The 27,210-nt window shown below is 38.1% G+C and overlaps 1 protein-coding gene across 10 annotated transcripts in view; it reads right to left on the bottom strand.

The window, feature by feature from the left end:
* Positions 1–4,097: 4,097 nt before the first annotated feature.
* LOC118735995 (nuclear receptor coactivator 2) overlaps positions 4,098–27,210 on the bottom strand; it is a gene marked incomplete at its 3' end in the record, with an annotated part of 105,787 nt that continues 82,674 nt past the window's right edge. For 7 of the 10 annotated variants that reach the window (XM_036466093.1, XM_036466094.1, XM_036466095.1 and 4 more), the window contains 9 exon segments: positions 4,098–4,353; positions 4,433–4,770; positions 4,832–5,023; positions 5,081–6,443; positions 6,584–6,763; positions 6,855–8,389; positions 8,446–9,262; positions 20,817–20,978; positions 25,961–26,810. In XM_036466093.1, the coding sequence (XP_036321986.1) occupies positions 4,098–4,353; positions 4,433–4,770; positions 4,832–5,023; positions 5,081–6,443; positions 6,584–6,763; positions 6,855–8,389; positions 8,446–9,262; positions 20,817–20,978; positions 25,961–26,810 (5,693 nt within the window). 10 annotated transcript variants of the gene reach the window in all.

Genomic DNA, 27,210 nt, shown 5'->3' with positions numbered 1-27,210 from the left:
TCACTTAAGTTCAAAAGGTTGTATTTTTGTTTCAGGTTATTTAGTTGACTGACAGTCTCTTCTGCCATCTGATCGCTACATAGGTTCTGGACTAACCTGAACAACTGCGACAGGAGTCTTTCCAACTCCGAGACTTTGCCTTTCAGGTATTCGGGCCTGTCTATGACCGCCCCCGCTACACTTTTTTTGGCCTTTCCACTGACCTTTCATCTACCCTATGCACTGTTCGCTTTTGCGTTCTGGGTAAGCGTGCCATCGTACTGTATTTGACTCTAGTTAGCTTTCTGTTAATTTCACTATCCCTATTTTTTGTGACTTTTTCGTCGCTTGATAAGGCCGGGAATACCTCATCGTCGACTGCGAGCAAATTGAAACGATTTTCATTACGGGGGAAGTAGGCTTGTAGGGTCTCCTTCCTCGATAGTTTTTTAACAGCACGTATATAGTTAACCGACTTTTCTTTTTCGCACACCGCACATGCCTGCGTTCTCACATAAAATACATTTCTTCTCACAGGAGTTAGAATCACAGTTGTCTTGTCCGCATTGAACACACCTTTTTTTTTGCTTTGCAGGCATACTGCAAAAAAAGGCCAAGCCTTCCGCAGTTTAGACACTGCCTTAGAGGGGGTACATAAAAGTCTACGTACAGTTTTGTGTAGTCAAGTACAATATGCTTCGGAATTGCTTTGTTTGCAAAGCCAAATTTGACACAGGTCGTGGGGACAAAGGTATTGTTTTCAGCCTTGCGCGTAAAGCGCCTTACCGACGAAATAGGGATACTTGAGATAGTGTTGGCTTTTAATTCGGTGTCTGTATATGAAGTAGGGATCCCCCTAACTACGCCATAGGATTCTAAGGCCGTCCGCGGAACGAAAGGCCTTAATCCCATTGCATTAATTTTGGAATTTAAAAGAAAAAGGTTTGCCGACGCACAGTTTTTAAAAGTAATCTTATACAGACTTTTCCCTAACGCTTCTATTAGGTCCATATCTTTAATACGTAAGTGTTTAATCACGTTAAACAGTGTCAACCCATTGGTAATTTTCACAATAGGCATTTCTTGGCATTTCGCCGTGACAATTAATATAAAAATAGCACCTACAAAGTCATATGGATACATAACCTCACTCGCTTGATTGTTCGGATTATTGTCCGTAGTCACTGTAACGTTTTCCGCATCATTTGCCGCCACCGCTAGCGGTTTTCGACATTCCGTTACCTTTCCGTTTTCTGTTTCTCCTTCAAATTCTACTGCCATCTCATTGTCACTAACACTGTCACACTCATTGTCACTGATCTTCCCCTCATCCGAAGTATTCAAGGAATCCCTGAATCTCATTAGCTCATTATTTTTCATTCATTTCTTTTAAATTTTTTCCCCCTCACCCTATTGGCTTTCGAGAGGGCCTCCACCAAATCCACCGAAGACGCCACCGACCCTGCAGTCGGCGACGCCATATCGGACTTTTGCTTTTTTCCTGCCGTTGGCGGCAGTCTTATGGTTATGAAAACCACTAAACGACACAAAAATGTCTACACGCATTTCACAATAAAGGAACCTCGTTCCCCTACCTGCCTACGCCCATGATTGTGACTATTGGGACATTTTACTCCAGAACGTGATCAATTGTGAATTTTAACCATGTCGTCGGAACTTATAAAATAGCGAAAGGTATTAACTAACTAATGTATACAATTCTTTAACAAAGATACCTAACGTTTTCTTAGTTTTATGTTACTATCATTTGAATGAATGTGACTGGTGGGACAATGAAAATAACTCTATTTTACCCTTGTGTACTCAAAGATGAATTTTAGCCAAAGCACTTAGTTTTCACTAACTATGTATTTGTGTTGTAAAATATGAACTATATGCTTCCCTTTTCAATAGACATGAGGTTTATATAATATTCATAGAAATATTAAAAATAGACAAAAATTACATCTTCTTTTGATTTTTTTAATATTTTCCCACAGGTTAATGAAATATAGTAATTTGAAAAGAGGTTACTACTGAAATAGAGATAATTAAGGGCATACATATGTAAATTTATGTCGCTTTCCTCTTTTCAATGGAATGACCCAAAGTTACATCTTAAAAGCTCAAAAATGAGACGCTAATTCAAACCGGTTATGCCTAAAGGCGCTAAAATCGAAAAGGTGATATACCTACAGTTTGCGCCGACTTCTAACGCTAACTGTATATTTATCAGAAGCTGTTTTACATTGCGGAAATAATCTCGGGGGTTTTCCCTTTCGACGGCGTCCGCTATTAGGAAAAATCTTTTGAAGTTAGTCGTGCCGGGAATCGATTCCAGGCCCTCCCCTATATATTATTATTAAATTTTGCGCCTCAGCGTGTAATTAAGACTCGAAAATTTTTTTGTAAATTATATATCGTCTGGTAGGTAAAAAGGCTCAAGTCTCAAGGCTCATCCTTTGACTTTAATAATGTACAATGCACCATTTCTCCTTGAAACCAAAAGAGGTGGATGTGTTCCAACTCCTTCAAAAATTACGTAATGGGTCAGGAATACACCATATATTTCTAATAAGGATAAAGGAAAGAAGCATTTTGAAAAGCTCACGTAAACTACTAAGGAACACAAATGGTAGAAAGAAAGTCGAGCACTTTATAGAAAGCATCTCAAAAGGCTGCAATCAAGAGATACAGATGAGTATCTACTTGTAATATTCGGTTTTATCCGAATTTTAGTTATATACTTGTTATTCTCTTTCACCTTCACCATTGTACTTCCAAATGCCAAAGTTGTTATATAAGCAGTACCAAGTAATACTTCTTCTACAATCGTCAAATTGCTAGCACATTACCCGGGTCAGATCATCAGCCGTAATAGACAATCGATTCATTAAGAATCAATCAACATCTTTGACAACTCTCACCACTTGAACGCCATCATCGGAGGCCAACGCCACCTATCGCATACGAAGGGCTCGAGAATGCATTAAGGCAAAAACAGAAATTTACAATCATCTGAATGCCTATTGTGGGTCAGGTCAAAAGTTAGTCGGATAAAAATACCGTGGGTCGTTTAGGGATACGAGCGCAACGAGTAGGAAAGTACTCCAACTACGCAGCGTCTGTGTGGTCGCCGGAGAGTAGTAGGACGCAGTAGATACAACCTCCTGCACCACCTGGCGTTTATTTCATTTGTCATTAAGTGCTCCCCAATATATAAAGATAATAATCTAACGCCATAAAACTACTCCAAATAGACCCCTAGCTTTCAGGCTATAAGGAAGTTCCTTGCGGTTTTCTTCGGGCTCCGATAAATGCGGCAGTGTTACTTTTTATGAGAGAGCATCATATTCTAAAATTTAGATGAGCTGCCTACATCACGCGTTCTTTAAATAAAATTTTGACAATCTGTTGCTCATCAATAGCAAACCAAATGCAACATAAAAATTGTTACTGACCAATTGCTGCAGGATTTAAGTATATTTTCAGTAAAGCATCAGAAACAGTTTTCTCCCAAGTTTGTATTGAATGAAAGGCCAGAAAATTTGTCATCTTCGTCAGATGGATTTCCCGGTTCATACCGAGCGGCATTTTGTTTCGATGATGAGGTGACTCTGCCGTTTTTTGTACTTTCCTTTCTGTGTTAATCCTGGCCATAATTATTCTAAGCTACCAGATCTACAATATAATAATAGATTGGCGCTTACACATATGTTAGTGTTTCGCCAAGCTTCTCCTCCGATTTGGGGCGTGCGCACAAAGAAGAGGGACCTACAGTTTTACGCCGACTCCGAACGGCGATTGTATTTATATGAGAAGCTGTTTTTCATGGCAGAAATACACTCGGAGGTTTTCCATTGCCTGCCGAGGGACGACCGCTGTTAAGAAAAAAACCTTTTTTCTATATTTTTTTCGATGTTGCTTTGACCTGGGTTTGAACCCAGGCGCAGAGGAGTGGAAGCCCGCACTGCTTGCCACTACACCACAGCGGCCGACACACAATATACAATCCACAATATAGTTACTGGTTAATTTATACACATGACTGGGGATTCACAACTAGCTTTATATTTAAAATTTAATAATAAATAACTTTTTAAGAAAACTAAACGTACCAGGTAAATGCTGGGTAGTTTGTGGTACGCTGCTTTGCCGTTGCATGCGTTGGAAAGCTCCGGCACTGGGCCCACCATAAGGCGATTGTGGAGATGGGGAGCCAGCTTCACCACTCTGAAACGAATTTTGTCGCTGAAGACCGATATTGACCCCACTGCTTCCTACTGTGTTCCCAGGAACCCCTCCGCCACTGGGAGAATGGAGGCCACGCCGTTGACTTTGGTACGGGCGCGCCGTATAGGGGCTAACACCCTGCTTTAATAGAAAAAACGACAACATTTTAAAGGATTTACAAGACCTAAATGCATATGCATATCTACTACGATTTATTTACTTGGAGCTGAGCGCTCAGCATTGGATTATGCTGTTGAAGCGTGTGGCCACGTTGTGTTGTCGCATTCCCACTTATTTGCGGACCTTGAGCACCCACACCATTTGCACCAGGGGTCCACTGTTGTGAAGACGTATTCGGCATTCCACTGGGTGATTGTACGGTACCTCCACCTGGACCAACGCCGAAGGGTGATTGGCGTGGCGAAAGCTGGTTTGTTAAATTGGAACTTGCCGCTTGGGCAACCTGAAAAGCCATCTGCTGATGTTGTTGCACATTCACCTGTTGTTGCTGATGAGGCGATAGTCGTGGCCCACTCTGCGAAAATTGTTGCGCGTAGCCTGTGAAAAATATGTATATATTTATTAAAGAAATAAAAAAAGTTTTGGTTCAGATTCTTACCAGCATTTGCTTGGGGGCTGAATGAGGCAGTACGCTGTCCTGGGCTGAGTTGCTGTTGTTGCTGAAGTAAACTCTGCGCGAAACTAGGACTCAGCTGCGAATCAGGTGGCAAGTTGGTGCGAGACAAAGCGACATTTGGTGCCACAGTATTGTTTAACAGCGATCCAATATTGTTAATGCTTGGATTTAGACCTAAGAGGATACATAAGCGGGATAAATTTTAAACGATAGTTGTACATTTACACATACATAACTGGTCTGTTCGCGCGGTCGCACTTTCTGGCACCAAAAGCTGTTGCTTCTGTTGTTGCTGGAGAAGTCTTTCCTTTTGCTGTTGCTGTTGTTGACGGATGCGGTATTGTTGATGCGCTGGCAGAACAGTGCCTCCAGGCGTCGTAACTGCGTTCATAGGACCTCGGTTGCGCGCCGTCGGATACATTGGTGGTGGTCGTTGAAAGCCTTGATTGGGATTGGCTCGTAACATCTCAAGCATTTGTTGAACCTGCGATGGCTGTTGACTCCCACCAAAAGCTCCTTGCTGCCTGTGTAATAATTGCAGTTGCTGTAGCTGTAGTTGATGTTGTTGTTGTTGGGTCAAACCAGCACTAGCTCCGCTACCCATCATACTGCCAGGATAGGCTGGTGGTTGCGATTGCTGTTGATGATGCTGCTGCTGCAGTTGAGATGTTTCCACCATCAATGAGTTCTGTATTGCATTGATTGCCATACGTTCGTTAATCTCCTGTTGCGTCAGTCCGGCCATGGCAGTGGGAGTTGGTGTCGACACAAAGGGGCCATCGTCTGAAACGTAATCCATAACACTGTCTAAAATTTTAGACAGTTCTGAATCGCCATCGGCGCCACTCAACGCCGCCGATTGCGAGTTCGGTTGGGATATCGCTGCAGACGCTGTGACAATGGCCGTGCCTGAGGTAGCTGTGGTGTGGTGTGGAGGTGTTCCGAACGCTTCCGTTGATGAAAAGTTCATCTGCGCCTGAGATTGTTGTGATAGCGGTTGTTGCGGAGTGCGTTGAATTCCGCTTAAACATTGTTGTTGCTGTTGATGCAGCGTGAGGTAGGCTTCGGGAAATTGTTTACGTAAACCAGTTCCCCTTCCACCGCCAATGGTGGTACTGCTGGCACTAGGTGCTGAGGTCGTTGTCATTGAGGCGCTTTTTGATGGCATGCCGCCTAAGTTACTCGGCGCCGAGACGCCAATACCACCGAGAGATGAGCTAACGCGACTTGCTGTGGGAGCAATGTCTGGAATAGTCTTTACCTGAGGGGGTACAGTCACTATAGGATTCTTTGGTGGATTCTCCAGCAGTGAGGCGAGCATTTTATTGTTTTCACGTAGTTTGGACGGCCGATCATTCTCTCGCTTTGCTGATATGCCGTCGTCCGATTCATTTAGCGAACGTTTGCGTGTTGTAGGATCGCCCTGATATTTCAAACTTTTCAGCAAATCTTCCTGCGACATGTCTTTGGAATGATGCGGTCCATGACCATGACTGTGCGATTGGCCATAATGGCAATCGTCTTTTTGTAACTGACGCATCAATTCACTTTGACGACTTTTTCCATCGTCATCTTCTGATTTCTCATTAAGCAGCTGTGTTTAAGATAAATAAGAACAAAACAATTGCTTGAAGTAAAAAAGTAAATATCCTGCATATTTCGTGCAATTACATTTATATGTATGTGTATGTTTTAAGGCAAGTGGATTTTAAGGGATGGTGGGGCCTTACTTACCGACAGTAACATGGGATTGCTGGAGTTTGTAGATTTTGGCATAGCGACACCACCAAAAAGGCGGCCGCTCGTTATACCCGCAGCGCCCATTTTAAACATGCCGGAGGAACCCCTGTTGCTACCGCCGGCGCCGCCACCATCCTTATCATCATCGGAATTCAGTAGACCCTGATTGTAAAACTTTTAAGACACCAAAAAGACGGCATGAAAATGAGCTGATATTTTACGAAAGGCTACTTCCTACGACTTAAGGCATTTTATTATAACTTACCTTATGCCGCATATTTATGTGGTCTTTATCACTGTCGGCTGGATGTATCGATGAGGACATCGAATGTGATTTATTTGTTAACAAATGTCTCAAACGCTCCGACTCAGGCTGTGGAGGTGTAGGCTGTCCAAGTGACTGTCCTATATTGCTAACCGTGGTCAGTAATGTGGGGCCACCATTTGGTAAATTTCCACCACCGCTACCAACAATTTGACCCCCCTGTTGCCCGGGATTGCTGCTACCTATGCTAGTGTTGCTGTTGCCGCTGGTATTAATATGCTCCTTTTCGCTATTTTTATCACTTGTGTCGAAAGCCGGAAAACCAAAGCCAAAAGGGCCACCTGCACCACCGGGACCAGCGGATGATGGTTGGCTTGTATTTGACTGCGGTGAAGGCAGACTTGCGGCTGAATGTGACGATAGTTGATATGGTGTCGACGGTGAAGGACAGACCGCTGGACTAAAGCCATGTCCGGCCGAGGGCGGTCGGGGAGTACTCACTGGCGTACTGACAGAGGCGCGAGAATTTGGACGCGAGTCGGTCCAGCCAGTTGCGTCCATTTCAAAACTGGAATGTGCCAAGTCAAAATCGAAAGGATCGGCGCTATAGAAGATAGTTGCTTCGGGGCCAGCAGGTGATGCTGTAAACGAGTTGACGAGTGTGGAATTATTCGAAGTGGATGCCGATGTTGCTGCAACTGTATTACTTCGCTGTGGTCCATTACCAGTCCCATTTATAACCGCCGACGTCATTAGGGGCCCGCCTACGTTGGTGGTTTGCGTGGTATGTGGTGGCATTCCGCCGCCACCAACTAATCCTCCAAGCAAGTGGGTACTGGTGGCTACTCCCATCAAAGCCGAAGCCGAAGTCGAAGAACAGGACGAATTGCTGTTCACAAGAGAGTCTAACGGCAGCGAAAGTGGTGAGACAAGCGAAGGACTGGATGCCATTGCAGACAAGCCGCTAGGCGGCATAACGCCAACGCCACCGATACTGCTAATGTTTAAACTATTGTTTACAGTTCCACCAACAACATCGTTATCCGAATTAAGGATTGTTTGTAAGGACATGATATAATCACCCTCAGTTTGCGATTGATTCAGAAAAAGTCGTGAATTGGCCTTTACATGTACATAAACATCTGGTGCACCGAGTCGCAATCGGAACGGACGTGACATAACATTCGCGATGGGAGGATTAATGAGCGTTGCAGGAGTACCACCGGGTGACTGCGCAGCTGGCGTATTCATCAGATGCACCGATGTAGCAGACTCCTGTACCTCTCGCAAGTGCGTCTTGAGCGCTATTAGATCTTGTGGATGACAAATATCCTGCAAAAGACGTCCCAACCAACTGCTGAGATGCTGGCGATATGGTTCGCGAAGGGCGGTAGCATCTAAATTGAGAATCTTGCCATGAACGTCGAGTTTAAATGTCAAATGCTCGATAGGCTGCGGTTGAATTTGTTGTATAGCTGGCTCGTCTTCGGGCCTTGTGATTAAGCACAAGATAGACGAGGTTGAATCACCATCATCTAAAATAATACTTGATGGACAGGAATTATATATAACGTATAAATTAACAACCTACCCTTCATCGGTGTTGCCAGCAGCATAACTTCCTCGTACTTCTCAAATTGTATATGCTGCCGGATAGTTTTTTGGTCCATTGCATCGTTCTGGTGGGTCATCGAAGCACTAGCTGTTGTTTGCGTAGCCGAACGCATATCTTTGACTAGCATTCGTACTTTCGCAGCTACATTACGTTTTGCCTTAGGACCCCCTGGTCCGAACGTTGCAGTCGAATGTTGGGAACTGGTACCGCTGTTTCCATCATCCTGATCCGCCCAGACGCTTCCACAATCAATGCCACCAACGCCACCGCTTGTGTTGCCGTCACCGCCACCACCATACGGCATATTATTTATTATTGGATCGAGCTTCGCATGGTCACCAGGATTTAAAAAATGGTAAAGTGGTTTACGATATAAGTCTTGCTTGTCATATCCAATAAGTTCGCGTATATTCTGCGTGCACGATTCGATAATGCCGTCCGCTGTGACTTGCAAGAGCACCCAATCAACCGAAGAAAGATAATGTTCTAGAGCCTCAAAGTAGGCAGATATTTCTGGCACCTGCCCATTTAATAGTGACGGCTCCGGCAGTGGAGGTTCCGTCGATGAGACGTCACCCTGTTGAACGGGATGTATGGAACAATTGTCGGTCGCACAACGTGGACAATGTGTTGAGGTTGCATTATTTTTGTTGTTATTGTTCTTAATGGATGAAGTGGAGTTCGTGTTGTTGTTATTGTTATTCGGTAGCGTTGCGTTGGTCACTGAAGAAGGGGTTGTTGATGTAGAAGAGGAAATATCACGACTTTGGCCTTTGTCACAAAATTCACGATACTGTAAAAAACAATGTTTCGATTTACTAGATCTATATACGTACATATATACTTATGTATATGAGCAGTGTTTAATCAAAAGATGATATTCCCACCTCTTGTTTGGTTTCATATTATCATCAAGATGAGCTGCATCTTACAAACTACTTATTACACATGAAAACATGTTCAATATGTTTTAAGAACTACACGTCGCGACAACCGAAACCAGCCGGACTGTTAACATTTTCTAAAAGTATAGCAGTAATAAAACGCTTAATGGATTTGCAAAAGTTAGCTCGTATTTTTATTTTATGGCCTACTAAAGTTTTCATACTCCGCCCTAAGTAGTTTTCAAAAAAGAGAAAAATTTTTAAAATAAATGTCTGAGCGAAATTAAAGTTCAAGATATATATTTAGTATATAGTGTAATTTTATGGTAAAAATTTTCGTAGAACAATTTCAACCCATCAGCTCCTGCCTGAAATGGTTATTTTGGCCCTTACATCGAGCGACCGTTCAAAAAGAAGGTTTGGAAGAACGCGAGAGAATTAAAATATTGCCGAGAATTATTCTAGGGGTCTTCTCATGTCCCGAACGTAGAAGTCTCTAAAAATTAAGATAAAATGTCTGCGCCAGGAAGGAGTAATAACAAAACCCGACTTAAACAAATTTTGTTTTCTATCAATAACAATGTCGATTGTTATAATTGTTATATGGATAAATATATATCTAACAATATCTTATTATATCCATAAGTATGTATATCGATAACAATATCGATTATTATGTACGAATATAATTTCTTAGGAACGGCCCCTCCACTCTAGTATTTACATGAATGTCCAATTTTTGCATTACACACCTGTAAACGCTACGGCCCTGAACTTACCAGAGCAGTGGCGGATACACTTGTCGAATAACGTTAAATTACAGGCATCTAACTTGATTCACATCGGAGTGACCAATCGAAGCTATGTGACCTACAAGCATTTAACCTGCTTGAACCCTAATTTATTTTTCACGCAAATAGAGGTTCTACTAATTTTTATGAAGTCGGAATTAAACTGTTTTGTGATATAATTTTACTTTAAATAAGTTTCATATTGTGAATTTGGCGCAAGGGCCATTTACAGAATCCCATGTAATAAAACAATTATACTATTTTGTAAAAAAGCACAAGATAAAAAGTTATACTCTGGGTTTATTAAATACTTATTTTTTGCTTATAATGTTTGTCAAATGAGGAATGTAATTGAGTAACTTAACAACTTATTCGGAATTTTGATTATAATAATTTAAATTGCTAACTCAATTTTGCGCTTTCCTTTTGGGAATCTATGTATTATCCGTTCAGTGTCAATTTCAATATCTAAGGGCCAGTTTAAGTGGCAGTTTAAACTTAGATTACGTAAACTGAGTTTAAAATCAACAGCTGACTGACATTTGATTGGCTAATCTTAGTTTATAGCAGCCAGCTCGGGCGTTTAAACTAAGTTTAAACCACGACCGTGCACTGAAAAACTGGCCCTAAGCGTACGTGTAAAAGTGCTAGACCTATCAGTATTTTTTTCATTCATGGTACTATGAAGCGTTACTAGCTAGAAGTGTAGTCAGAATGCGGAGAAGTTTGTTTATCAACGGAAAAGCATATTCGTCGTCCCATTTACCAACAACTTCTGCTGCTGATTTTAGGTATGGCTTTTCGCTTACCTCATTTGTTCATCGTTCTGACCACATTTTATACTCTCCTTCCAAACTGAAAGCGTCTTTTTGTACCGTATTATATTCCCTAATTTTATATGTATGGAAGTAATAGTTCAACTCAAAAATGTTTATGTAATGTATATTTCGGCAATCTTTCTCGGAGATCGAGCTAACAATTATGCAATAGCGGTATAAATATTACCTTTCGATAATTATCTTCGAGGCTAGATGCACGATAATTATCCCGAAAATTTCATATAGTATAATTCCTTAGCGATACCGGTAACTAACGCGGCAAGCGCTTTTTCTACGCATTTTGCTGTTATCCCCCTACGAATGTCTGGTTACACAGTTGAATGTGAAATTTGCTACATTCACCGCGGAAATAGACAAAAAGTAGTATCAAAAAGGTTGATTCGATATGCATACATACATACATATAGTTCTTATCATAACTTTACGACACTCATATATTTGCAAGATTTCACCATTTATTTTAAAATTTTTTAAATTTGGACTTCGTTTTCAGCTTACAGCTTTTAGGGGCATCTTGACGACTTGCAGCAGTATAAAAATCTTGACCACCAATATATTTGAAATTTTGAAAGCAGTAGGTTTCGTCGTCCATAACAATGCATTTGTATTTTGTAATTTGGGATTCATACAATTGCCGGCTCGGTATTTAGCTGTAACATTCTGCTTTGCGTCTCGATCTGGCGCTGTTTGAGCTTTAAAACTTCTAAATGAAGCTTTCCGCTTTACCTTTTGTACGAAAGACTGCGATTTACGAACAGATTTTGCAACAGAACGCGACTAAATCTTCCGATCTCGCGAAAACGCACTGAGGACCTTCCGAGCACTGTTTTTATCTCTTTGACCATGCTCACCCCCGCTTCCAGGTTTTCTGGTAACTGCCAGACCTTCCTTGTACCGATTCAAAATCCTGCAAACTGTCGAATGGTGCAATTTTAGATTTTTAGCAATTTTACGCGCACTTAAGGCCGGATTATTTATAAACTCGTGCAAAATAATTTACCTCGTTTCTAACTCGGTTGCCATTTTTAACTTAACTAGAAATCAAATTCAAATGAAATTTCTTCTACGTGAAACTACTCATGGCATTTGAGTTTTAAAATATTAAAACCTTTTTAGGTGAGTTATAAGTTTCCCAAAGTGTCGCAGTTTTGGTGTGTTCGCCCTTTATAATAGTGAAATACATTTTGGTAAGTATATGTCCATAGGTAAAATGTAATTATATTAGATCTAAAAATGGTAGAAAAAATTTCTGCCAAAGTTTGCCAAAAATCTATTGACATATTATTATTATCAAACATATAAACTACACATATACAGAAAATTATAGCCAAACTTGTTTAATTAATTCAAGAGGAACTTAATTTTCACTATGTTCTATTAAAATCGACTAACTTTTTAAATTAGGTAGCCGTCATTATGGACCCATTATTTAACCAATTTCCGGCGAATTCAATAATTTTTCAAAAATTATTCCGCCATTTTTAATTTTAAAAATTCATGGCCAGATTCGTAATCAGCGACCCCAAATACCCCCGAGTAACCAGTTTCGAGCGAATTCAATAAATTTGTCCGCCATATTGGATTTTTGAAACCTGACTGAAGATTAGTTAACAGTGGCCCCTAGTAGATACGAAGTGGTGTACAAATCCATCAACATGAATCTGTTCAAATAGTTTTGTCAAATACAGTCGGAGGTTTGCCATTGCCCGCCAAGAGGCGATGGCTATTAGAAAAAAAACCGGGCGATAAGAATCCCCTTTATTGCCTCGCTTCCCCGGTTTGAGCTGTGGGACCACTCTCCCCATCTTCTAGATGTCTGGAATGACGAGAGTGGCCATTGACAGGCTCTGGACCTTGGCCAAATAATCTACTCCAGTAGGACCCACATTTTTCAGCATCAACGTGCATATTCCGTCGGGTCCCATGGCTTTGGCGGCTTTAGCCTTCCTGATGGCTACCTGAAATTCACCGAAAGTGAAATCAAGAGGCGCAGTCGGCGTTGGCAGTTTGTGCAGACTTCTGGTCACTCTACGTTTGGGTTTGTCCGCCGGATGATGTACACTAAGCGAAATAGCTATATGGGACAAACCAAGTTCTTGATTTTTCTTCTAAAATATCTGCATACTATTTTCTTGAGTCGCCTTATAATACACACAAATGTATGCACGTACTAGCGGTAGTTTTAAATTATTTACTCTTTCGCTTCAAGTTCCGTTACGTTTGAGCTTTGCTTGAAATTTGAGTTTCTAGAAGGAAATAGTTATAAGGAACAAGCGCATCCGTGAACACTTTATTTTTTGTCGTGGAAATTGCGTGATATTTTTATACAAATTTAACAATTTTAAAGACTCCTTAAGGAAAGTTGAGTAGTTTTAATTACGAAATAAATAATGCTCATGCTGGGAAAATAACCTTTTAGGACACTATGCCAAGAGGAACGCAGTTATCTACTGAGGAGCGCGCTAGTATTCTAGCTTATAGTGAATCGGGAGTCTCAGTTCGCAAAATAGCGCTAAAAGTAAAACGAAATAAAAATACCATCCAAAATTTTTTGAAGAATCCCGATGGGTACGGAAAAACTAAAAGAACTGGTCCGAAACCTAAGATTGACGACAGGTGTAAGAGAGAGATAAGACGGTTGGCTGTCAATAAAAACATCAGCCCTAACCAAATTAGAAATGAACTTTCTCTCAATATTACGAAGAGAAGAATACAGCAAATTTTGAGTGAAGATTCCAATTTAAAATACCAAAATCGACTGGCTAAACCAAAGCTTACGCCACGCCACAAGGCAGCTCGGCTCGAATTCGCCGATAATCATAAGTTCTGGGATGATGAATGGCAATCCATCATTTTTTAGCGATGAAAAAAAATTTAATCTCGATGGGCCAGATGGTTGTCAAAAGTATTGGAGAGATATTCGTGAGCCTCGACAAATCCGCCACTCCCGAAACTTCCACGGTGGCTCTCTTATGACCTGGGCTGCTTTTAGCTACCGCGACAAGACGCCAATTTGTTTTATTTCTCATAAGATGAACGCAGAAAATTACATTGAAGTATTGGATGACGTTTTATTGAATTTTGCCGAAGAATTTCACGGTGAGTCTTGGACGTATCAACAGGATAATGCTCCAATCCATAGTGCTAAGCGTACAAAAGAGTTTTTCGCGTCGAAAAATATTCCTGTGCTGAAGTGGCCTGCAGTTAGTCCAGACCTAAATCCAATGGAGAGTCTCTGGAGCATTCTTAGCAAACAAGTTTATAAAGGTGGACGCCAATTTGATACCCTATTGCAGCTCAAAAAAGCTATTCAAGAAGAATGGGCAAAAATCGACCTAAGTGTCCTTCAGTCACTCGTCAATTCCATGCCACGCCGGCTAGTATCAGTCACAATAAACAACGGAGGACATACAAGCTATTGAATATTATTTTATATTCTTTTTCTTAAGAATGAATTCAATATTAATTTTGTCCCATATATCTATTTCCTTTTACGCTCTTTAAAAAGTTTAAATTTTTACAATAAAAGGCTGAAGTAATACCTTTAACATATTTTATTCTTGCTATCGTTTTGTTAATTTTTGTTGAAAGATAAAAAGATCTAACAATGATTGTTTTATTATAAAAAAAAAACTTATTTGTTTGAGTGCCCATATAGCTATTTCGCTTAGTGTACTGTAAATTGTCGGCTAAAATAGATAGCGCATCGCTCTGTATCCGACGAGGTGCGGTCGCCGAAAGAGATTTCGACTATGTTTTTTCTGCTTATACTACTGAGTCAATCAGTAGTGTATGAGGGAGACACCTTGTAAAACCTTTTATTATTCAATCATGATAGCGACTGATCTGAAGACATACTACTATGTGCATTAGGGTGGTCCCAAAATGCATGTGAAAAAGTAAAGTCGGAATTGTAATGCTCTCACCCCCTGGGATTGTTCTATATCGAAAAAAGTATACCCATATTTTTTATTTTGAAATCAAAAAATATTTAGAGGTCGCTCAAAGCGCCTAAAGTTTTCCATGTATTTTATATGGGGAAAAAACAACTTTTAGTAGAAATGGTATAGAATAGTTAAAAATCAATACGTTTCTACCAGAAAACTCTGTTTATCTGCAGGAGATTCCCAATAATAATACCCAATTGTTTATTTAACCATTTTTTCATCGCAACTGTAATTTATAGGTTCGCCAAAAACCCCGAAAAACGCAATGGGGCGACCAATAAAAAGTCGTTAGTATTAAAATATTATGTACAAATCCAATAGTGGTTCAAAGGTTTCGGTTTTGCTAGTATGATCGGCGAGAAAAATTGCAGACTCAGCAATCGAAATGGGAGTCAACGAGTCTAAACTACATTTCTGCAAAAATTTTAACTTGACATCACAAAAATACAATGAGAATTATGAAAAGACACCTTTGCACCCCCAAGCGCGCACAGTAAATGCTGTCGAACGTATGTTGTTCGTTGATCTGTTTGTTTGGTTGTTGCTCATTTCATTCACTGCTTTTCCCTTGCCATTTAGTTAGGTCTACATCAGATAGTCTGCTTTGCACTTTAATTTTGACTTTTACAAATCGGTAAAGCGGAAAGAAGAATAAACATGGAACATGTTAAGAGGAACGAACAATGAACGAACAATAACGATTCGTTAACTGCAAATCGGTACTAGAGCCAAATAAAGCCAACGAACGTGAACGACAAAACATGTGTGCAAGCGAAAAAATCTCTAAAATAAATGACTAAACACTGTGACCAGCGCGGCCATAAAACACTCTGAGAGGAAGAAGGAGGGACAAGGAACTGGAATAAAAACTTACATAAATGGTACTAAAAACAAACAAATAATTAACAGATTTGCAGATAGTTTTTAAACAAAAATTAATGAATCATGACACACGATTTAACATTTACTTTGAAAGCTTTACGCAAATATATATAAATAGTACATAAGAACATACCTGGACGCATATTTCAAATGGCTCAATGCATTGTTATTATCTAACTAGACTAGCAATTTATGTAAACGCAAAATTTACAGTAAATACACACATATTACATAACATATTACTGCATTTGAAATTAGTTTTTTTGGAGTTAAACAAATTGTTTATATTCGCAGCATACTTAGATAGAGGGGTTACATATATAAAAAAAAAACATATCTAAACATTCAGAGGTATGGAATATAGGTATGTATATTTTATAAAGTATTAATCGAAGTGATTTTCAATGCTGTGTTTTCAATGCTTTTCGGTATGTAAACCGGTAGCACAATTTAATGGTTTTAGCTGCCTACATAAAGGAGTTATATCGCAAAAACTTGCATCTGAACTATCAGTGGTATAGGAGATGAAGTTTATACAGCACCGATCTTGATGATTTTCTCAGTAGATTTTGTGTGATTATTTAGAAAATAGCTCACGAAATTTCTCGGTTTTAGCTGCCTAAGTAAAAGAGGTTTAAAGTAAAACCCTATATCCGAGCAATGAGTTGTATGGAGGCTATAGATTATACTGACCCGCTCTTAGTCATTTTTAATGTAAGTATTCTGTTGATAATGGGTGAAAATAGTGCCGAATTTCATGTTCTTAGCTGCATAAATGGAGGAGTTATAACGAAAGATCTCATATCTGAACAATCAGTTGTATGGGAGCTATATGTTATAGTGGTCCGATTTTTCCGGTTCCGACAAATTATAAATACATTATAAAACTACATTCACCAAATTTCAGTCGGATATCTCGAAAACTGAGAGACTAGATAACATACAAACAGACGGACAGACAGACATGGCTAAATCGGCTCAGCTCCATGTTCTGATCATAAACATAGGAACACATTTTCATGGTTCTATCTCTTCTTATTCTGGTACTTACAAACATCTGACCAAAGTTATGATACCATTTCATGCTCATGAAAGCTATAATCAGATTTCAAATCGATGAAGTAGGTGATAAAATATAAATTTAAACATTTTCTTAACTACTTTCCAGCGTATCTATATATCGTTTATCGGTTTAATAATATAGAGATGTAACTCAAAATTTACTTTTTTGCTGATTTAATTATGCAATTCATAAGCTTGATAAGTAAAATACGTTCAGTCTAATAGATAGCCAAACTTCCTAAATATGGCGAAGATATGTGTCTTTCCATCTGTCTTTTTATATACCAACTGTATGAATTGATAAAACTTTGATTGCGTTTTCCCACAAAATGGAAATTTTGAAATACTTCGTTATATTATTAAATGTGCGATATAATTGCTCAGCCATACGGCTTAGTTGAAGCGATCTGTAGCAGCCACAGATTGAGCTATATATCAAATTAAAGTGCAAGCTGCAGTTGCAGTTGACCGTGTTTGTCACAAATTTCAAACGTGGAAGAAAAGTCGATAGTGAGCAATATAGTCTATTGAAAAACATTAAACAATTTTCCGTGGAATTGAGATTCGGAAAAGGTATTACGTATTATTCATAGTTTTGAAATATCGCTAGCTTAGAGTGAAAAGTTGCTAAGTCCACTTTTTATGCAAACTCATATTTTGATATGGGAGGCTAGAGAAATTGAATACGCATCGTTTCGATAATTATAAAGGTACTTGTTTTATTTTTTCCTCTTCATAACCAATAAAAGGAAAATTTGCTAAGTCCAAAAGAAGCACCACAAATCTGATAAGGACAAAATAATACGACATCTTTAAATAAATATCGAATCCTTCTGATTCTTATGGAGTTTTGCTTTGCTTTAAACGCGCAAAATGTCTGATTCAAAGTCTTGCGAAATAGTTAAAGAAAATGGCTATAGAAAGATTTTTTCCTCTCCTGTAAAATTTTTAAAATGGGACTTAGCAACTTTTCTTTCTAAGCTAGCGATATATTTCACGAAAGAAAAAAATAAAAATTTCTGGGATCACATTTTTTTTTAAACACCTATGGTCTCACTGACCATTATAAGGGACCCTAAATGACGGCAAACCTCAAAGCTTTAGACATTTTTGATGTGATTTTTAAAATGAACGATCCAAAATTAGCCGGTATACATATGTTAAAATCTTTAGAATCATTGTTTGAATTTTTGTACTGAAAGGGTTAAGAAAGCTTTAGTTTAAAAGTGTGATACTAAATGCCTTTCACCATAAACGGCGCCAATTTTCAGTAATTATTGCGTTTCAGATTACGACTAATAAAGCCCTTGGCCAGATATTGTGCAAGGTTGGACTATACCTTAAAGATGACTGTTTTCTCGCGGCCCGCTGTTCGAAGCTTTGAGTAGAGTAAGCTCCCTTAAGAACTTAAAAATTACCCTGGGTTATCAGGTCTCTAGCAATACAAGATTAATTGTTGTCTGTCACGAAGTTATTTTAATAAATCTTGAGCTAAATACTGAAGTATATTCATGAGTATCACGTTTTATTATATACTTAAATCTAAATTTTTAATATAAGTAAGTATTTCTTTACTGCATTCACCCACATTTCGGGGCTTACTACTAGTTTTAATAAATTGTCAGTATAATTTCTTATTGAAAATTTGCTTTAGAGAATCAATGTATAATAATTGCAGAAACGATTAACCAGTTTGCTGAGCAACCGAGACGTCTGGTTTTTAAATAATTTTTGTAAAACAAATCGGCAAAAACATGAATGTGTTAAGATGAAAATTTTGGGAAATCAAGTTTGAAAGTTTTTTTTACGAGACTTAACTCTGCATCTATATATAATTGCTCAGTCATACGACTTAGTTAGGGCGATCTGGAGTAGCCACAGAATTGAGTTTTATATCAAATTAAAGTGCAAGCTCCATAGATTATCCAAAAATTATCAGGTTTCAAATCGGTGAAGTAGGTGATAAAATATAAGCGTTTAAACATTTCACACAGTTCACATTACAGTTTTAAACATTTTATACAGTTGTAATTTCGATAAAGTAGAGAATTTCGTTTACTTGGGAACCAGCATTAACACCGATAATAATGTCAGCATGGAAATCCAACGCAGAATCACTCTTGCCAACAAGTGCTGCTTTGGACTGAGTAGGCAATTCAGGACTAAAGTCCTCTCTCGACGTACGAAAACCACACTCTATAAGTCACTCATCATGCCCGTGCTGGTATATGGCGCAGAAGCATGGACAATGACAACATCCGATGAGGCGGCTCTTGGAGTGTTCGAGAGAAGGATTTTGCGGAAGATTTACGGGCAATTACGCGTTGGCGACGGTGAGTACCGCAGACGATGGAACGATGAGCTGAATGAGCTTTACAACGACATGGACATAGTGCAGCGAATTAAAATACAGAGGCTCCGCCGGCTTGGTCATGCCGTTCGAATGGACGCCGACGCTCCTGCTCAGAAAGTATTCAACTCGGAACTCGCTGGTTGTAGCAGAGGAAGTATTCAACTCGGAACTCGCTGGTTGTAGCAGAGGAAGAGGGAGGCCCCCACTGAGATGGAAAGACCAGATGGAGAAGGACTTGGCTACACTTGGCATTTCCAATTGGCGCCAGTTGGCACAGAAAGAAACGACTGGCGTGCTTTGTTGAACTCGGCCAAAATCGCTTAGGCGGTTACAGCGCCAAATAAGAAGAAGAAGGTTAAAGCTTAGACGATATTTTTATATATAAAAATAACAAAAAAAAATTAGCTGGAAAAATATTACGAATATTAAAAAAAACAACACGTGGTCATTTATTTCAGTCACTGTATATAATACGCGAAGATTTTTTGTCCAGGATAAAAGATCTGCACCGTTCGCTCGATTTTCAAAAATGCGGTGTCAAATGAAAGCGCTTGGCCTGTAGATGTGCAAACTGGTTTTATTTTTTCGAAAAGAAAGTTGAACAATTAAGTTAAAATTATCTAATAATTAATACGCTCAGATCCGTACCTTTCGTTCGATTATCGAAAGTGAGGTGTCAAATTGTAAATGTACAATAAGGCTTAACTTTTCCGAAATTAAGTTCAAAGTATTTAAAAAGTTAACCAATTATTACAAAATGGGTATCATAACTTAACTCCACACAGGTGTAAGTAAACCCCGTCCATTAGTACCCACTATATAGTTTTTTGAATAAAGTTCCTCTAGACTAGAAAAATGCTACACTGTGCGAAGTGTCTTAAATTTGCTGAGCACAAACAGAAGTTTTGCTCATAAGTACAAGAAAAGTTAGAGGAAGTATTAAGGTTAAGGTGGGGGCAATGTTGGGCGTTAATCAATTAATTTTTTAATGATCTTGTTAATTGATAAAAACAGTAATTGCAATTAAACTTTTAATTGCGTAACGTAATAAAATTTTACAAAAAATCCGCTGACGAATGACGGAAGAAAAGAATAAGAGCATCTCAATGTGGCAGCAGCGTTGGGAAACCTCATCTAAGCGCGGTGGACACACAGACTAATACGTTATGTCCTCAGCCGGACAACTAGGAGACCTCTAATTCCACCTAACGCTTTAGGGATTACCTACATACATAGTTTGTCTTCAAACACGTTATCTTCGCAACTACAGTGGTTAATCACTGTTTCCATAGATTCAAATTTTACTATCAACTATCTCTCTCATACACAGTATTTCGAAAATTATGCAACTTAATTAATAATAGGTGTGGAAACTAAATTTTTCCTAAAGCTGCATTTCCACTAGGCAAAATGACAAAGTCGGGCACTAAAAAATAATCGTGTCATTATGTTAAAAAATAGGCATTAAGTTCATTTCCAGATGTAACTTTGTTAAATGGCATACATTTTTTATTCATTTCAATGCCTAGTGGAAATTCGGCATAAATTATATTAATTTTTCCAAAATTAATATATCTTATTCGACTTACCGTTTTGACCACTTGATTCAATATAGCTGCTTTGTCCGGTTTCGTTGAGGCCATGTCACCACGTTTATTGAGTTGCAGAAACTCGGACAATTGCTCAATATAATTATTTTCCAGTTCACGGCGCCGCTTCTCATTGTTGCATTTATTAATCTGCGATTGTGGCTAGAGAGATTTTAAAAACGTAAACGATTAGTAAAATTTCTACGTCCGTGAGAAATAAAAACTTTCCAAACTAAAATAAATCAGATGAAAACATTTTTTTTGGTTGGCGGTAACTTTACTTGCAAAACTGCATTTGAGCAAAACATTTTTTCAATTGGAATTTAATATGAATACTGACTGATGTAACCGGCAGTAAGTAATACTGCTTTCGTTTTCCGAGACCTTTGACTTGTCTGCTCTGACAAATGTCAAACATTGTTATGCACTGCACTGTTCCACACTTTGAGTGCACTCATCGAACAAGCCTAATTTAATAGGGCAATTCATCTAAACGCGTAAACGCATTTTGGTACACTGGTACTAAGTTCAGTGGCGGATTTATCGTACAGGCAACATAGGCTGAAGCCTAGGGCGGCAGAATTAAGGGGCGGCAAAATTTAAGACAGCTAAATTAAAAGAAAAAAATTTATTTGGATTCAGCTGCACTTGAAATTGTGTTTGTGTCTGTAAAATATTATTAATGATTCATCTCATTCAATACAATTCAAAATTAGAATTACGCTGCGAATTTTTCCTTAGTATAGCAGTCGTTGAAATTTCCATTTAACTTTCATTCACGCGGCTTAGAAACCTGACGGCGCGCCTGCGCGTGACGCAAAGAAACAGCCGACACGCTGCCCCGAGAACGAGAATCATCTAAAAGGTTACCACACTTGACAACACTGCCGAAAAACGAGCATACATTTTCGAGAAAATTCTTGATTCCAAGCAGACCAGTTTTTCATAAGTGTATCATAACGTGAATAATCTGAAGGTCAGCTTCCGTCGTATGTCAAATTAGGCAGTGTATCTGTGTATGGTCTTCTGTTTGTCTTGCGCGAGGTCAAAAAATCTTCCGGATGAGCGATTTTATTATTTTTTTTTTTTCGTGAAAAAAGGGCGGCAAGTTATGAATTGCCTAGGGGCGGCAAATATTTAAATCCGCCACTGACTAAGTTGCAGATATGGTACCTTTTTTAAATTGGGTATAATAAGATAATTATTTCTTACATCATATGTATGTATATACTTAAAGGTCAAACCTTTGTAAGATGGCCAACATCAATCAGGGAAATCTACTAAATATTACTGCAAAACGCATTGTAATATAAACAGATAGCCCTTTGCGAGTTCCTTGACATTTTAGCTGCGTTTGGTACTACATCATACGAAGCTAAATTCCAGGTCATGATAAGAAAATATTCCTAATATATTAATTGCATGCATCATAAGCATGCTGAATCCAGAAATATAAAAGCGGAACTAGAAGGCAACAGTTTTAAGCTTTGGCTAAGCAGATAAGCTACTCATCTTCGTCTTTACATTGAAGGCAGCCTTAAAACTGGCTGAGAAATAGTGCTCTGAAAAGGATGATTACTACAGCCACTAAAGTCCACCATCACTAGGGGAGACGCTCAAAAAAATTCTTAACTGGAAGTCACATCCATAGCTGCTACTAATAAAGCTATCAGAGATACAGTGATGAAACCGATTAAATAAATATTATGTATTCAAAAAAAAGTCAAGCACCGATTGGTCTGTGCAGCCATTTCAGGAGCGAGGCGCACCTGCCCAACAAAAGTGCTCAGAATCATCACAGGTATACCACCTCTAGCCCATACTAATTGACAATGAGGCTTGCTGGAGCAATTTGCATCTCAGCAGCTTAATGGGCATAAGTCGCGGATACCTTCAAGGACTTGATGGTTTTAAAACCATTCTATGATAATTCTATCATAAAGCTCAGACAAAACGCTACCGAAATTATCCTTAAACGAGCCTCAACAAACACTTGCAGAGAGTAAATCGCAACGATTCATACACCATTAAAAGCCTTGGACTGTTTTGAAACTATGTACTTCTAGGCGTATGCACAACTGCAAATCTCTATCGAAGAAATAAAGCAAGTATAACAGGGTCACCCTTTGGTGCCTTCTACTTGTGTAATGGTTTAATCCAAGGTGTTGAGCTACCCGTGCCGATGAATGGTAGCAAAATCGAACGTACGACGAATTACAGCATAGGGTGATAATCTGAAGGATATAACTGCAATTTTTGTAAACGTAGATATTTGACTTTTTCGAATTTTGATGTTTTATATCGCTAGCTTAGAGTGCAAAGTGGCTAAGTCCCTATTTAAAAATTGTACAGGAGAGTACAGAGAGAGAGGAGTATTTCGCAAAACTTTGAATACAATATTCTGCCTGTTTAAAGCAAACAAAACTTCATAACAATCAGAGGGATTCATCTTTATTAAAAGATTTCGAAATATTTTGGCCTTATCGAATTTTCGGAGTTTTTTTGGACTTAGCAAATGTTCTTTTCATTAAATATAAACGAGAAAATATAAAAACAAGGACCTTTACCCTTTTCGAAACGATGCATTTTTAACCGACTTCCAAAAAAGGAGGAGGTTATCAGTTCGTCGGAATTTTTTTTTTTTTTTTTTATGTATGTTACCGCATAACTTTGCACCACGGTTTTTTTTGCTAAAAATTACTTGTTAATTTATCTAGCCTCCTGTATCAAAATATGAGTTTTCATAAAAAGAGGAGTTATCAACTTTTCACTATAAGCTAGCGATATGCTTTCTGACTGCCTACTATGTGACTTTACGATAGCGCTAACCAAGGTATATTGAACAGGTAGTATCATTAGATCAGCTGATTTAAACGTGCCAAATATTGTTTATTATTTTTTCACAAAAATTCTAAGTTCCTAAAATGTATTTTCGTGCGAAAGCTTTTTTCATAAAAAAGAAGCGATTGCAAACCATCTTTTGTAACGTTCGCTTAACTCTAGAGATGAATAATGATACCATGCAGGTAGCGATACTTCTACCTAGAAGTAGGATCGAAAAAAAATACCGATACCTGAAAAATATCGGATCTAAAGTATCGATACCTACTCATATCGATACTTTTGGTTATGATTATGAAATAAATAGGTTAATTTTGTTTTTTATGTCATAAGTTAACTATTATCTGGGAATCCTAAACTCTAAACTATATGTTTAATAATGAATGGTATTTAGCACAGAAAATTTGTTGGAAAAGATTATAGGAAAGTTAATATCGTTTAAGAAAAAAATTTGCTTATACAATATTTCTGATAGAAAGTTTGTATGCCTTTTCCAAAGATTTCAGGGGGGTGGAAATGTACTAATATTATGAGCTAAAGATTTAAATACGATAGTTTCAAAAATGTCTCCTTACTACAAAATGATATGGATGAAATTTTACTAAAAACGCATTTAAAATATGAAAGATTTTCTAGTATCTAGACACCGCCAACTAGAATAATTTTTCTTTTGACATCTTCTTTTCTCCAGATTAGATGCAAAGATGGCGTTTAAATTTGCAGGCATATTTCAGTTTTTTTCTAAGAATTTTTTTTTAATCAGCTCTTTGAATTTTACTCTTTTGTATGCTTATTTTCTGCAATAAGAGAGTTAGAATTCAATCTGCTTTGGTGGAGCAATTGGAGCGTGTATTTTTTCCTTCATATTCATATTACTTGCTATCGATCGAAAAGTATTGAGTATATATTTGAATTTACTCGTAGCGTTTCATCCCTACTTAACTTAGGGGACAATCGCTGATTTTTGGGCCTTGAAAACGATGGATCGATGCTCCTGAAAGCATAAAATATTACCGAGAAAGAAAGTTTCAAAAATGTTTATATTTTCTATTTTTTTCTTATTTTTTTTTATTTAACATGGCGCACCATAATTAAAAAAACACAGAATACTTTTTTGATATTTTTGGAGACAAGAAGCAACACCAAAATACGCGTAAATGATGTTTTTGTTCTAATGCTACTACCAGTTTAATATGCCTTGGCGCTAACAAATTTTTACTTCCAGAAAAGTCAGCTAAACATATTTCTCTCAACAAATGATTTGGTAATTATGTATATCCAAAAACTGTAGCTGTAAACTATACAATTATATTGTTGGCAAACGTCAGACGGCCTCTCAATGGTTTTACCTTGTTATGTTTTTATCATGGTACATACAAAACACTCAGCGTTTGGAATTTTGTAAGTTATGAATATACATTTTGTTTTAAATTTTCTACCTTCAAATGGAAAAATGCGAATGAATGAATGGAAAACATTCAAATCATGATAAAAACATTACAAGGTAAATTCATTCTCTCAATTCGTCGGCCATGATTTTTTTCTGACATTTGCCAGCATTTTAAAATCATAAAAAATTGAGAATAAAAAAATTAAATTGTTCGCAATTGTTGTTGCTTGAGATTGAAAATGGGAATGCGTGTGTGATTTTGAGTTGCAATGTCGACACAAATATCAGAACAGCTATTCACTCAAATTCAAAAAAATTTTAAGCCAAAATCTTTCATTCGTTTTGTATATGAATTAGGGCTGTGCGATTATTCGATTACTCGAGCAAGTTGGTTAATCAATTACTCGAGTAATCAAGATTTTGATTACTCAAAACGATGATTAATCGAGTTAATTGAAATATGATTACTCAAAAAAAATAATTTTGCTCGTTAAAAGAGTTTGCTTTGGAAAATGTTTATTTTCTTTTTTACATTCTGTATATGAAAAACATTTTTCGTTTCAATTTTTGAAAACAGAAACGATGTTTTCAGAGTATCAAGGAACTTCAACTACTTTAGATGTAAAGAGTTGAAATGTTGATTACTCATTTTACTCGAAATGTTGATTAATCATAAAGCAAATTACTCAAATATTTTTGTTTTTGGTTAATCAAACATCTTGATTACTCGAGTAACTGAACTTTTGAGTAATCATAACTTCCAATTAATCGAACAATTGAGTTATTTACTTTATGATTAATTAAAATTTTGAGTAATCAATTAATCGCACAGCCCTAATATGAATAATTCATAAGCCGCTTTGAATGCATTCATGCAGCCCTCTAATACATACATATAAGCATGATAACTCACCAAATTGGCTTTCGGATCAGTTTTCCGTCTAACTTTTCGAGTCGGCGTAGTTGAATTATTTGAGATCGGCGATGCTACAGCATTCATATTGATGGAGTTTTGCAACACGGTGGCTAAACTTGCAGTTGGGGCAGTTTTTTGTCGCAAATTTGTATTATAATTACTGCTATTTCTGTGGTGAGTCAATAACGTATTGTTGTTGTTTGGGTTAATATTGAGCTTGTTTTCGCTTTGCTGTAGTAATTGGTTCTGCGCCCGTAATTGTACTTGTTGCTGCAACGATAACAGTTGGTTTCTACTGTCAGGGGTGTTGTTGTTGGCCTGAAGTGGTGCAGCTGTAGTTTGTACAACACCGATGCTACCGGAAACAGACGAGGATGTCACCGCTGACAGTAAAGCAGGAATGCCCTCTACTCTACCAGTACCGGTAGCACTGAGGATAGCACCACTCGGTATCGAGGGTGCTAGGCCCTCCAATGATGCCGTTACCACGCTGCCGCTGTCCGCTTTCGAAACAGAAACTGCAGCTGTTGCAGCGGCTGGCGATAATAAAGGCAGCTTGTAGATGAGGCTACTAGAGGTTGTTGTTGACTTGCCGTCAGGGATCGCCGATTTGTGGGCAGTGGTTGCAGTACTATTATTCTTGTTCTTGAAAAATACACAAGTTTTGTTAATGTTGCTGTCGATATTGACAGGGGCAGCCGTATTTGAGGAAGTTGTTGCACTTGTTGACAATGTTGATAACAAGGATAAGGTTCCTGTGTTGTTGGTAATAACGCTGATACTGTTATTATTGTTGTTGTTGGAGGTGTTTGATACCCAAGGATCTGGTAGGTCACACGGGCCAAGCCTACAGAAGATAAAAGAAACATATTGCTATATGAAAAACATAAGAACTTATGCATACTAAAATTTTTAAGTTATTTGCTGATGATGCATTGATTGCAATAACTGAAAATTAATGCAATAATTATTAAATTATTTTAAAAGCAGCATAAGCCATTGGCCACCTCTTAAATGCATGGTTACTTTTAATTAAATACAGCTGTGAATGGTTTTACGGTCATAAATTAATGAAAAAAGTTTTTACTTTTGGCCGTTGACCGTTGAACGAATAACAGACGAAGTCAAACAATATCAAATGACTTATATCACTTTCAAAATAAACGGCTCATACATACTTATGTATGTACATTAGGGTGGTCCAAAACAAGTAAAGTCCTCTAAATATATTTTGATTTCAAAATAAA

The sequence above is a fragment of the Rhagoletis pomonella genome, unplaced genomic scaffold, assembly GCF_013731165.1.
Source record: "Rhagoletis pomonella isolate Grant_MI unplaced genomic scaffold, Rhpom_1.0 Rhpom_scaffold_00003, whole genome shotgun sequence".
Classification (NCBI taxonomy): Eukaryota; Metazoa; Arthropoda; class Insecta; order Diptera; family Tephritidae; genus Rhagoletis; species Rhagoletis pomonella.
This window is presented reverse-complemented; position numbering and strand designations above follow the sequence as displayed.